Source organism: Schistocerca cancellata, chromosome 2 (genome assembly GCF_023864275.1).
Source record: "Schistocerca cancellata isolate TAMUIC-IGC-003103 chromosome 2, iqSchCanc2.1, whole genome shotgun sequence".
NCBI lineage: Eukaryota > Metazoa > Arthropoda > Insecta > Orthoptera > Acrididae > Schistocerca > Schistocerca cancellata.
Window position 1 is genome coordinate 974761579 of NC_064627.1, and position 14594 is coordinate 974776172.

The window sequence follows — 14594 nt, forward strand, 5'->3', positions numbered from 1 at the left end:
TTCCTGAAAGTTTGGCCGTACCTTTTTGTAACACCCTGTAGTTAGGCTGCCGGCAATGGGTTGAAAGTGTTTTCAATATGAGGCAAGATTACTTCCCTGTAAGCATAACCCATGTAAAGTCTGTTGCAGTTAGACAATAAAGTCAAATGAAAGGCTTAAAACCTGCAAGTAACCAGAAACAAACAGTTGTGACACAGTAAAGGTAGAATCAACCCAGAAATCAGGACACATCAGTTAAACACTTGAAGAATATGTTAAATTTGCAGGATGGCAAGAGCTGTAAATGAGTCTTCATGCACATAATTACAAATTCTTACTGAAGCACAGAGAAGAGATAACTGTTAGTGGGGGGGAGGCACACCACCACCTTACTCTGATCTGTCAGAAACCTCTATAAACAGGTAGAACTATAATGAGCGAATCTGTTCACAGAAAATCTGAACATGATTGAGCTACAGAGAGAACAAACTCTTATTTACATGTTAAGTGGAACAATTCGGATGCAATATTTTATAAACTCAAATAAGTGTTGGTTTTGATATGGTTTACTTTGAAATGTGTTAGAATCCAAAATTCTTAATGAAACATTCACTGACAAGAACAAAGAGCAATTGGATTATTGTAACTTTTTATATTTATGGTATCTATAGTTCAGAAATGAAATATCAATCTTTGCAGGTAGTTCAATGCAATTCTCAAAAATTCTTGAGAAAATCGACTAAGTTTTCTGAGCACCTTTAATGCTATAAATCCAAGTCAACTTTTTGACAGCCGATGTGGCTCTGTGATAGCATGCTTGTGTGACACACAGATTTCCATTCAACACAAACTTTTAAACAATGGCACATGTTCTATGAGCATTTCAATGATGGGTAAAATACATAAAATGAAAACAATTCAATTTGTAATTTTTCTTAATTTTAACAAGATCAGTAACTAAGAATTCATATTTGCATTAGTGAGTAGTAGGGAATTAGAAATAAAAAGAGAAACATATTTAAGAACAAATAAAATATCATGAAAAGTCAAACAATGGAAAATCCAAGATGAAATGTAACAATATCGTGAAAAGGAAAGTAGCCACTCACCATATAACAGAGATGCTGAGTCGCAGATAGGCACAACAAAAAGACTGTCACAAATACTAGCTTTTGGCCAGTAAGGCCTTCGTCACCTGTCCTTTTTTCCCCCTACGGTAAGTCTTTCTGCTCCCGGGATTGGGATGACTCATTATCCTCTCCCTTAAAACCCACATCCTTTTGTCTTTCCCTCTCCTTCCCTCTTTCCTGACAAAAGCTTGAAATTTGTGTGTGTTTTTATTGTCTCTATCAACGTACCAACACTTTCGTTTGGTAAGTTACAGCATCTTTGTTTTTAGTTATAAATATCTGCTTGCCTTGTGGTCTCCTTGTGTGACTTGCAAAATTCTAAAAATAGCCAAACTAATAAGTAATGATGAGGATGTTACATTATTCACTAGAATATTAGTGGTGTTAACTGTTTCAACAAAAGTTATAAAGTTCACCACCTGCAAACAGCTCGTTTGGAATATAAAAACATCAAAGACCTTTTGTCTAAAAGAACATTGTATTTCATATGACAATGTTAAAATAAATTGTTAAAACCTAAAAATTTGAACAAGTTGACAGTTCTGTAGAAGAAATAAGTAATGTAGCACTTCACACGTACTTGTTCATTTTGCTACAAATTGTGGAATAAGAAATTATTTTAAGATATTACTTACATAAACAATGTTAAGTCCAGGATAGAATAAAAAAAAAAAAACCACACACACACACACACACACACACACACACACACACACACACACAGCTACTGCCTATGGCAACTCGGGCCCAGCTATGGGCTGCGCTTGCATCTGACAAGAACAGCAATCCCGGGTGGGTGGCGGGGGCAATGAGATGACATGGGGCAAGAATGGGGAGAGATAACACGGCAGGAATTGTGTTGCTGTGGGAGTGAGCAGGGACATGGTGGGGACAGGACAGGGCTATTAGATGCAGAGTTGGGAGGCTGTTTGGGGGAAGTGGACAGGAGAGACAGAGAGATGTAGGCGAGTTGGGGGAAGGGGTCAAAGAGGCAGAGATAAGTAGGTCAGTGGGTGGAATAGAAGACATGTGTAGTGGTGAGGTGGGGTTGGAACAGGGAAGGGGTTAGAGGACAGGGACTACCAATGGCCGAGGCCAGGAAGGTTATGAGAATGAATGGTGTGTTGTAGGAAGAGTTACCACCTACAAAGTTCACAAAAGCTGTGGGAAGAGTCCAGGTAGCACAGGCTGTGAAGCAGTCATTGAAGTGAAGCACATCGTATTGGGCAGCATGTTCAGTATCTGGGGGGGTGCAGCCATCTCTTGGCCACAGTTTGGTAGATGCTTTTCGTGTGGACAGACAACTTGTTGAATATCATGCCCACGTAGAAAGCAGCACAGTGACTGCAGCTTGGTTTGTAGGTCACTTGGTTGCTTTCAAGGCTAGCCCTGCCTTTGATGTGATAGAAGATGCCTGTGATCAGACTGGAATAGGTTGTATTGGGAGGACTGCATCTAGATCTACTGTAGGGATAGGAGCCAGGAGCCAAGGGGTTGGGAGCACAGGTGGAGTAGGAATGGACAGGGATATTGTGTTGGTTCGATGATCATTCAGATACCACTGTGGGAAGGGTGGGGAGAATAGTGGGTAGGATATTCCTCATATCAGGGCATGATGAGAGAGAATTTAAACCCTGGCAAAGAATGTGATTCAGCTGCTCCAGTCCTGGGTAGTACTGAGTCATGTGGGGGCTGCTCCTTTGGGGATGGACAGTTGGAGCAGTAGGTGACTGGAGCGAGGAGGCTTGGGAGATCAATTTCAGGTCAAGGTTGGGAGGGTAATTTCAGTCTGTAAAGGCCTCAACGGCATATTTGGAGAGAGACTGCTTGTCACTATACATGTGATGATCACAGGTGGCTAGGATCTACTTCTCCACATGAAATGGGTGGCAGCTGTCAAAGTGGAGATACTGTTGGTGGATGGTATGTTTGGGGAGGGTGGGGGTACTGATGTAGCCATCCTTAAGGTGGACGTCAGTATCGAGAAAGATAGCTTGTTGGGTTCAAGAGGACAAGGTGAAGCAAATGGGGGATAAGGTGTTGACATTCTGTAGGAATGTGGACAGGGTGTCCTTACCTTCAGTCCAGATCATAAGGATGTTATTAATGAATCTGAACCAGGTGAGGGGTTTGGGATTCTGGTTGGTGGGAAGGATACCTCTAGTTGGTCAATAAATAGGTTGACTTAGGATGGAGCCATGCAGGTGCTCATTGCTGTAGTGATGCTTTCAAAAAAGGTGAGTAATTGTGGGTGAGGATTTAGTTGGTGGTGGTGAGTGGATAAGGATATAGTTGGTCATGGTGACCAGAAAGTGAAGTATGATTTGGAGTCAGTGGTCACTGGGAAAAATACTGGCAATGTTAGAGCAAAGTGAGATGGTATCAACAATGACAACCATGGTGCTGGGTGGTAAAGGATCAGGAACTGTGGAGAGTTGGTCGAGAAAACGATTGCTGTCTTATATAGGAGCACATGTGACAGATAATACACTGATGGTGTTGGTGCATGAGAGCAAAGAGATTCTTTCAGTTGCAGCACAGTAACTGGCCACAATAAGGTGCTCTGCTTAGTTTGGTTTTATGAAGCCTGCGGAAGATAGGACTACAATGAATGGTGTGGCTGAGGGAAAGGGGTGGGGGAGGATACATACAGGGTGTCCCAAAATAATGTATACACTCTTTGAAACAGAATATCTCTTTAATTAAAGGAGACAGAAATACAATTTTTATAGGTAATAATGTAGAAGGTGGTGAAAAACATAACAATGCTTTCTTTTGTTTCAGGATTGTCAGCAAACATGGCATTATCATTTGAACAACAGAAATGGGTGCTAAAGTGTTAGTGGAAAACAGAGAATGTGAGTGCGGTACGTCGACGTTGGAGAGTCGAATTTGGAACACCACCACTGACAAGAGTAACAATTACCAGAATCAGAGATAAGTGTGAAATCGAAGGAATGGTGCACAATTTGAAGACAGGACTTAGCAGACGAAAAAGTACATACAATCAGAGTGTTGATGCAGTAATCCAGGCATACACACAATCCCTGAAGAAATCTTATGAGGAAATGCTCTTGTGAGACTGGGATCTGCAGAAGCAGTGTCCTGGTCTTAGCACTATGTTTGCAAATGAAGATTATTACTTTCAACAGTATGGGGCACCACCTCACTTTCACCTGGATGTGAGGGCATTTCTCAGTTGTACATTCCCTGCCATATGGATAGGACGAAGAGGGAGTGTGGAGTACCCGCTCGATCTCCAGATTGAACTCCTCTAGACCTCTTTCTGTGGGGTACTCTCAAGAACACAGTTTACGCTGCGAGACCAGATACACTGGATGATCTTAGAGAGGAAATTGAGCAAGCCTGTGATGCTATTCCATTGGAAACAATGAAGTTGGCACGTCGCTCAGTCATAAGTCATTATCAACGGTGTATTGCGATGGACAGACACCAGTTTGAACATCCACCATAAGTCGGACCGTCAGGCACCTAACACCACTAAAATTGTATTTCTAACCCCTTTCATTAAAGAAATGTTTAGTTTCAAAGAGTGTATACATTATTTTGGGACACCCTGGTATATATATATATGTATATATATATACAGTAGGACAGACCTAAGGATTTGAAGAGGAACTGGAGCCCCTGTCAGAGGTCCTGGAATGGGGTCACAGTGACAGGGTTCGTAGGTGGACAGCTGACAGAGATCCTCCACACATAATCCTTGTTGTTCATAGCCACAATGTGGAGTCTTTGCTGGCAGGAAGGATTATAAAGTCCAGTTTTTAGGTAGTGGAGTGTGGTTCTTTATTGTGGGTGTAAGGTTGGTTTCTTTGTCGAGCGATTTGGGGAGTGATGGTGAAGCCAGGTTCAAGGTTATGAAATTTAGGAAATTCTGGAAATTCTGGAAAGTTAACAAGGTGTGATTTGGGGCCAGTTTGAGTGGATCACAGTGGGTGGATAGGTGAACTGGGTCAGGTAGAGTTCAATATTGGTTTTGGGTTGAGTCTAATTGGTAGGGTTGATGGAGAAAAAGTGTTTCACTTGTAGGGACCAGGAAAAGAAGAGTAGGCTTTAACAAGTTCAGCCTGATTGAATTTGGGAGTGGGGCGAAAGGAAAGGCCTTTGGAAAGGACAGGTACTTCAACGAGACTGAGGTTTTTAGATCAAAGGTTCACGACTACTTTTCACATCTGTTTAGGTTCTAGTTTCTGTATGGTGGTGGCAGGGAGATTTGGAGGGTGAGGTAAATGTAGGTCTAGACAGGGTTTGTTGGCTATGGTGAGATGAGGAGGAAGTCTGATGGAGGCTCTTTTAGATGTGGTGGACAGTGGAAGTCCAAGGCATGAGTAGGATGTGACCAAGTTGAAGGGTTTTTTGGGGTGGCATTGTGCATGCTGCTCTAGTTCCTAGAGGGAATGAGTTCAAACCTGGTAGATGGGATGCATGAATTTAGATTGCAGAGAAGGAGAATTTTATGGATGGAGAGCTGGTTTCGCAAGGATGTTTGGGCCCAATTTATTCGGTTTTATGGGACTAGGTTGGTAAGGGCTCTGACTGATGGAATTTGGACAGATGGAGGTCACTTTGGAAGGGGCTGCAGCACTACACATGTCTTCTATTTCACCAGTGGACTTACTAGTCTTTCCCCCTTCTCTACAGCTTTCCTCAGACCTACTCCCTCTCCCCAGCAGAGCCTTTGGACTTTGCACCTAGCAGCCTTATCCTGTCCTCAGCACACCTCTGCTTGCTCCCAGAAAGCACAAAATCTTCTCCTCACGTCTACCATACTAGTCTTCCCCCTACCCACTCCACCACTCCTCCCTAGCCCCACCAACCATCCCGAATTGCTGCTCTTATCAGTTGCAGGCACAGCCCGTAGTCAGCACGAGTGGCCGTAAATAGTATCCATGTGTGTGAGAGTCATGTTTGAGCAATTGTTTGTGTATTTTCTGCTTCTGAAGGACTTTTTTTCTGAAAACTACAAATTTTGCAGACTTTCCACTGTGTCTTCTGCTACTCAACACCTTTTCTACATTTATGAAGAGTGTATATTGGATTTACAAAATTCCCTGAGGGGGGGGGGGGGGGGAACCTTTTATGGTTAAATCTCAAAAGCAAAAGAGATAATCATAACTTCTGACTAAAGCATTAAACTAACATTTGAAAATAACAATGCACTCAAATTCTTTATATATTAAAAAAAAACCTCTAGCTGCAAATAAAATTTCTCTGAAGCCCCTAGAGTAAATATACAGTCAACAACCTGTACTACTACAGTTGGAGTCATGAACGATGACAGTTGAGTTTAGGCTTGTTCTGCGAACCTATGTCACGCATTCTCCAACAGGCAATGAGCTTTCAGTAGTGTTCTAAGCGCTCTGCTCTGAATGCCATAGCTAATGTGAGCTTTAAACATGATCATAGCAAATTGTTTAGTCCATTTGTTGAGAGTTGTCACCGCTGATGGTGCTCGTAAGTGATACATTCGGCATAAGAAAGGTTGAGACGTAATTTGCAGGATATATATGCTTTCTGCAAGCAAGTGCATACAGCACCTGTCACTTGGAATCGTCAACAACGAAATCCTTGTCCATGCCTCAACATGCGTGAACTGCCGTCATTCGTGGATCAGACTATAATAGTTCAACTAATTACATGTTTGAAGATGTTTGTAAATTTTCCTTAGATTTAGAGCACACTAACCACTCTGGATTACTCTCTGAGCTGCAAAAATAAGCAGGCAAACAAGGGAAGATTTCATCACATATTTACATTTTATGATTAATATTAACACTTACGTCTTCCATTGCCCTGTGGTATATCACTGCAGAACTTCGACACATCTACTCCACATGCTTTGTGAAGAAGTGGATCTACATGGATGTCAGCTTTTGCTTCCTCAATAAGACCTGCTACTTCTATCTGGCATCCTCTATTAGAAATGCGATGTTTGTTGAATGCATTCTTGAGGCACTCTTCTACTGCTCCCCCATCAGCATTTTCATCTGGAGGGCACATGTCTTCAATCTGAATTACAGACAACATTTCAGTCATGAAGTGCAAATTCTGGTGTAGTATTTTTGACACATGTATCATTACCTTTAATTGAATAAACAACTTACAAAAGCAAGAAACAGAAGTCTTAGGAAATAAGATAAAAATGTATAGGTACGAGAACAAAAAATTTCTATGCTGATACCCACTGGGAAAAAAAGAAGGAAGAAGAAGAAGAAGATGGAAGTCCCAAAAATATTACTAAGATAGAGAGATCAATTTCAACACCCCCTCCTCTACCAATTCAATTCAATAGTTCCAATAAAGTTTTCCAAAGCATGACAGATGTTTACTGTTAGATATAAGCACAGATCAGTATGAAACTTTGAATACAAATTAGTAGAAGAAAAACAAATCCAATATCTCCCAATTTTATTATGCCCATACGAAACAGTAAGATCTGAACTGCACATTCGAGTTAGCATATAAAACCACATCTGATCACATGTTTTAGTAAGCGTTCCCATTTCACTAAAGGTATATCTTCAAAAAGAGTCTGCAGTCACAGAATCACTACTGCAGTACTAGATAATGCAACATATTCAGCTTCTGTAGAAGACTGGAGAACACTTGAGTATCTCATTGTAGTCCAACAGACAGTATTTCCAACAAGCTGGAGTCTATATCCCATTGTAGATTCATTCTCTTATCATCACCATACCAAAGGATGACTGGATTTCTATTCCTATTACCCCTTTACCTCTCTTGCATGGAATGATATCCCATACATGAGAGGTAAAGGTGTACAAGTCCAATTTCTGCAGTTTTAACTTACGCCCAGATTTGCAGTATCCATACATTGCTTCTTTGTGGAAGGACAAAGCCTTTTCTCCAGTCTATGGCCAATGTAGGCAGTTTTAAAAACGAGCATGTTCATTTAACACTGGCTAAATCGGTTGTGGGTGGGAATGGGACTGTTGCTCTTCTTCCGCAAATGAAGCAATGTATGGGTATTACAAATACAGCCTTAAGTTGAAACTGTAGGAACTGGACCAACTTCCATTCATCTTTGTTATGGAACTGCTCTTTATCTTTCCAGTACATTTTGGAGGTAAATGCACTCATTGAGGAACCATCTCAGTATAATAATTATCGCAGAGAATTTGGGTTCCTTCAGTTTGATAATTTAGTTTGAAATTTCGTTTTCAATTAATATATGCAGGTTTATTTTTATAATTTCTCAGCTGATCAGAATATCATCAGTTATTAAAGCTATCAACTTCAGATTGTCAAAAACCAGTTTCCTTCATAAAATTATCAAATGTGTAGTTCCATGCTCCCTCTGTCTGATTAATCCTCATAAGGTTTCATTAAGTTTATATAAAAAGTCCCATTGTATTTTTGACTTCTTGAGGCACTTACATATAAATTTCTTCAGTTATTTCAAGATGTAAAAATACATTCTGTACAACTGTTTGTTTAATAAGCAGGCAATGTTAATTCATGGCCCAAATAGAGGTTCTTATTTATACTGAGGCAAACAACTGAGCCATTTGCCTCCTTGTTGTCATGTCATCTTACCAGTACGCCACCTTTTGATATGTAGTCATGTGCTACATGAACAAACAATACTAAGTATCCATTCAAGTGACAGCGACTAGAATATGAGAGTGAGTGTATAGTAACAATGTCTGTCTGCCCTCCATATACATCAAACATTATTTACAGGTTGCAAACTTTCAAGCTGTCCAAACTAGAAGTTAAAAGAATATATTTTCATATTTTCAATGTTCAAATATCCTGAGCTCTTACACCATATGTCTACATAATTACTGTCTGTAACACCAGTAATTATTATAGCATTTGTTTGTTTTAACTCGAAAGCAATAATCCCAAATCTTTTCCGTTAGCTACAAAAATAACTTTAGCAGGTTTCAGAAGCTAGCCAACTGATTTTTTGCACACAGAAACAAAATTGTAACCTTCCAATTGTAATTTACAGACTCAGAAAAGACTATTTAGTACTCTAGGAATACAAGAGCATTTTTTTTTAAAATGTAGTTTCTGCACAATCAGAGCTTTCAAACTTTATTTTGCCAGTCTTTCTGACTAATGGAATTGTGGGCCACCTGATGTTACTGTGGAAACCGAAGAGCTGACACAACACTACTGTCAGCTGCTGAGACACCACTACCGAGTGGAGGCACACTCTGTCTAAACTACATCAGAATCTGGGATGCAATCTGACTCTGAGCCCATCTGAGGCAATTGTGGTGTGACCTGTGGAATGCAGGGGCCATTAATTGCCATAGGCAGAATTTTGACACAGAGTGGAGTGGACTTTATTTTGGAATGGAGATTTAAGACAGCTAGGAGTGATTCTTAGGAGAACCCCACATACACTTCTTGTGAATAAACTGGAGGGAGGGTGGGGCATGCTTCTAGGATAGGATCCATGATGTGTGTAAGATAGACCTTGATCATTTTTGTAAGCGACTGTGAGTTTTCACTCCTGCAACACATACAGCAACTACTAATGAAAGCTGAGAGGGGTTGTCAGGAACTAGTGACAGCTATATTACTGACAGTCTCCCACATTACTTGTGTTTACGGCTTTTCCACCGTTTAATGAACACCATCAAGAGCGGGATGCTCACCACCAGTGATTGCAATTATAGTTTTCAGATTTTGAAAATTTTGATTTGGAAAGAGAGGAGGTGGACAGGGACTGTGATTGCTGTGTTCGGATGAGGGCTGAGTTGGCATCCCTTCGCTCACAGCTGCAGGCGGTGCTGACTTCGGTCGCGCAGCTTGAGGCTGTTGCCAATGGGCACCACTGTGGGGAGCCAGACTTCGGTATCCCGGGGATGTCAATCTCGTCCTGTCTGTCCCCAGATTGGTCTGCCGCTGTGGTTGCCCCGGTTGCTGCCCGCAGTGGGGCTGAGTCCTCGCCTGTGGTTGATTGGGAGGTCGTTCCAAGGCGTGGCAGGCAGCGAAAGACGTCCCTGGAGGCTGATCAGAAAGCCTCCCCGGTGCATCTGACAAACAGATTTCAGGTACTGTCTCTGGCTGAGCCAGATACAGCTACCTGCCCTGTTTGAGAGGATGATTCTCAGCCTTCAAGGTCCGGGCAATCACAGAGGGTGGGCTTATTGGTAGCTGGGAGCTCCAATGTTAGGCGCGTAATGGGGACCCTTAGGGATATGGCGGCTAAGGAGGGGAAGAAATCCAGTGTGCACTCCGTGTGCATTCTGGGTGGAGTCATTCCTGATGTGGAAAGGGTCCTTCCGGATGCCATGAAGAGCACAGGGTGCAGCCAGCTGCAGGTGGTGGCACATGTCGGCACTAATGACGTGTGTCGCTTTGGATCTGAGGAAATTCTCTTTGGATTCCAGCGGCTATCTGGTTTGGTGAAGGCTGCCGGTCTTGCTTACAAGATGAAGGCAGAGCTCACCATCTGCAGCATCGTTGACAGAACTGACTGCGGACCTTTGGCGCAGAGCCAGGTGGAGGGTCTGAATCAGAGGCTCAGACGGTTTTGCGACCGTGTTGGCTGCAGATTCCTTGACTTGCGCCATAGGGTGGTGGGGTTTCGGGTTCCACTGAATAGGTCAGGAGTTCACTACACTTAGCTGGTGTCTACACGGGTAGCGTGGCATGGACTGGGCGGTTTTTTAGGTTAGAAGGCCTCGGGAAAGTACGAGATGGGCTGCAATCTCAAAGGGTGCATGGCAAATACAGGACATGCTTGGATCAAGGAACAGTCGGAATTGTAGTTGTAAATTGTTGTAGTTGTGCTGGGAAAGTCCCTGAGCTTCAAGTGCTAATAGAAAGCACAGAAGCTGAAATCGTTACAGGTACAGAAAGCTGGCTAAAGCCCGAAATAAGTTCTGCAGAAATTTTTACAAAGTCTCAGACGGTGTTCAGGAAAGATAGATTAGGCAGAATTGGTGGTGGAGTGTTTGTGTCTGTCAATAGTGGTTTATCTTGTAGTGAAGTCGAAGTAGATACTCCGTGCGAATTGGTATGGGTGGAGGTTATACTCAACAGCCGAACTAAGTTAATAATTGGCTCCTTCTACCGACCCCCAGACTCCGATGATATAGTTGCTGAACAGTTCAGAGAAAATCTGAGTCTCGTAACAAATAAGTACCCCACTCATACGGTTATAGTTGGTGGGGACTTCAACCTTACCTCGATACGTTGGCAAAAATACTTGTTCAAAACCGGTGGTAGGCAGAGAATATCTTCCGAGATTGTCCTAAATGCTTTCTCCAAAAATTACTTCGAGCAGTTAGTCCATGAACCCACGCGAATTGTAAATGGTTGCGAAAACACACTTGACCTCTTAGCCACAAACAATCCAGAGCTAATAGAGAGCATCATGACTGATACAGGGATTAGTGATCACAAGGTCATTATAGTTAGGCTCAATACCGCTTCTTCCAAATACACCAGAAACAAACGCAAAATAATTTTATTTAAAAAAGTGGATAAAGTGTCTCTAGAAGCCTTCCTAAGAGACAATCTCCATATCTTCCGAACTGACTATGCAAATGTAGACGAGATGTGGCTCAAATTCAAAGATATAGTAGCAGCAGCAATTGAGAGATTCATACCTCATAAATTGGTAAGAGATGGAACTGATCCCCCATGGTACACAAAACAGGTCCGAACGCTGTTGCAGAGGCAACGGAAAAAGCATGCGAAGTTCAGAAGAACACGAAATCCCAAAGATTGGCTAAAATTTACAGACGCGCAAAATTTGGCACGGACTTCAATGCGAGATGCCTTTAATAGGTTCCACAACGAAACATTGTCTCGAAATTGCTGCGCGGTGTGGGATCCTTACCAGGTGGGATTGACGGAGGACATCGAAAGGGTGCAAAAAAGGGCACCTCGTTTTGTATTATCACGTAATAGGGGAGAGAGTGTGGCAGATATGATACGCGAGTTGGGATGGAAGTCATTAAAGCAAAGACGTTTTTCGTCGTGGCGAGATCTACTTACGAAATTTCAGTCACTAACTTTCTCTTCTGAATGCGAAAATATTTTGTTGAGCCCAACCTACATAGGTAGGAATGATCATCAAAATAAAATAAGAAAAATCAGAGCTCGAACAGAAAGGTTTAGATGTTCGTTTTTCCTGCACGCTGTTCGGGAGTGGAACCCTCTGCCAAGCACTTAAATGTGAATTGCAGAGTAATCATGTAGATGTAGATGTTGTCAGGAAATCTTGAACCATGCCACCTCATACAAAAATCTGATTCCTTAACAAATTTGGTGGAACTTTTGTCGTCTACAACATTTTCTTTATTACAAGAAGATTTTTCTACAAAAACAAGTTACTGCAGTCTCTGCCCCCAGCCAAAAAACATAAAAGACTTAAAAGTGTTTCTGGGTAAGATAAACTATTATGGTCGATTCATTGCAAAATTAGTGGAAACCTTACACACTGAACCAGCTAAGATGCCACGGTGCATGTTTCAAAAGAACACCTTGCTGTCAGCTGAGTCATTCCATGCCAGTTCATCTAGAGGTTACCCCATGACCATCACGGATTTTGATGGAATTTTTTATGAACATTTGGATACATTTCCAACAAACATAGGTAAGGTTTCAAAATGACTAATTCTACACTTTTGGAAATACAGTCACTTGTTCAACACCATAATGCAGCTATCAACCTGAGAGTTTTCTGCAACTTTGAGATGTAGTACCTCTGCCAGTACTTTCTTTAAAGGAAGAAAATTAGGCCATACTGTACAACACTTTGCACTGTCTTAAGTGAAAGAATAATAAAAAAAACTCTCAGCAATTTTCATATGGATAAAATGAAGCAAAGTCAGCTGCAAAAATAGATGTTCGAAAAAATGTAAAGTTTAGCATTGTACGTCTCTGAAAGTAACTGCGGGATAAACCTGAAACTTGGCACGTACAAACTTACAAAAACATGGTCTCAGAATACTTCATCCAAGTACTCTACACATGTTGAGGACAAAGTTGATGGCTTTCCTAAAGTTGTCGAAAATGGCTACTTTTGGCCCATTTATATATTAAAAAAAAAAAAAAAAAAGTTATCTGCAAACACTTTTAAACTACTTTCATTAGAAGATCATGTTCTGAGTCACCCAAAAAACTAGATTTGGTTTTGCAATGCAAACATATAAGGCTTTAAAAAAACAAGTTGGAGGTGCATTGAAAATGGGCCCATATTCCTGTGGATTTCAAATTAAGTCAGACATCTTTTACTATGTTCTACAACTCTTTTGTGCTCTCGTTGGATGATGATATCAAAAGGCTTAATGACCAGGAAGAGAGATAAGGAATAATTCACAAAACTTCAAAAAAGGTTGTCTTTTGTCATGACTCACGAAAGCTTTTCAGGCTGATTTCTGCTATAAGTACAGACTCAAACTGGATATAAATTCCACAATTTAACTGTGGATTACCAAGGCAGTGGAGATCATGTTAGTAAAACTGCTGCATAACAGCATCAGCATACTTTGTTTGAATAGCCATCATCTTTATACCATTATCACACTGTGTAAATTTCAGTGAAGTTCACGGCAGTCTTCCTGACATTGTTTGGAATCGATTCATGTCACAGAGAATTACTAGTATGTCTTTTTATTATGCAATTCTACTGATGTGCTAGTTTAATTCCAGTCTAAGGTATAGTGTACTTGGTGTTTCCATAAATTGTGATTTATGTGGGACATTATCGTGCTGATGAAAAATTGTATAACTGTGTTGCTTTGGTCCATGGTGGCTTAACCACTGCTCGTTATTTTCACAGTGACAAAACCAGCATCGCCATTGCCATAGGTGCCATAGCCGATATCTGTGCAAGAGCAGCCACAGGTGGGTACTTAACCACAGATTCTCAAAAGGCTGGTAAGGGTTTCTTTACACAGGATCCCAAGCTGATGATGTATATCTAGAAGTGTCAGAGAACAAATCTAGAAGAGGTCTCTCTTAGTCTCCTAGGCTTATGTTTGCTGTAAGTTACTTCAATTTTTACAAGGTTCATTAATTTGCAATAGAATGTCATGAGAAAAACTTCACTGCCAGTCAGATGATGTGACTGATAGGATTGTTTGGGAAGAAATTTTGATTAAGACACACACACACACACACACAAAACCCTAACTTTTCAAATGTGATTATCTCGCATTATTAGAGCCACAAACGAGAAAACTATTCTTTTTCTTTGATCCCTTATTCAACTTTATTTTTTATAAAAATAATTTTGTAAGACTACTTATTTACAGTTTTTCTCAGTAAGACTCATTTCCCAGTCATCACGACTTTTGATACTATCTTCCACACAGAGCACTAAACAGTTGTAGAGCGTAATAAAATATGTTAGATTTAATCTGAATGTCACTGGAATATACCCATTTTCAGAGCACCTTTACCTTGTTGATTTTTAGGGCCTTCAATGTGAAAACCCCTCCCTCTCTGACGTTCTGATTACTGAAC

At 41.1% G+C, this 14594-nt stretch overlaps 1 protein-coding gene across 1 annotated transcript in view; it reads right to left on the minus strand.

Annotated features, from left to right (window-relative positions):
- Positions 1–14594, minus strand: part of LOC126162948 (Golgi apparatus protein 1) — a 166426-nt gene that overhangs the window by 22760 nt on the left and 129072 nt on the right. Inside the window, exon 14 of the mRNA XM_049919782.1 lies at positions 6914–7142. Within this exon, the coding sequence (XP_049775739.1) occupies positions 6914–7142 (229 nt within the window). The remainder of the gene's footprint in view (positions 1–6913; positions 7143–14594) is intronic.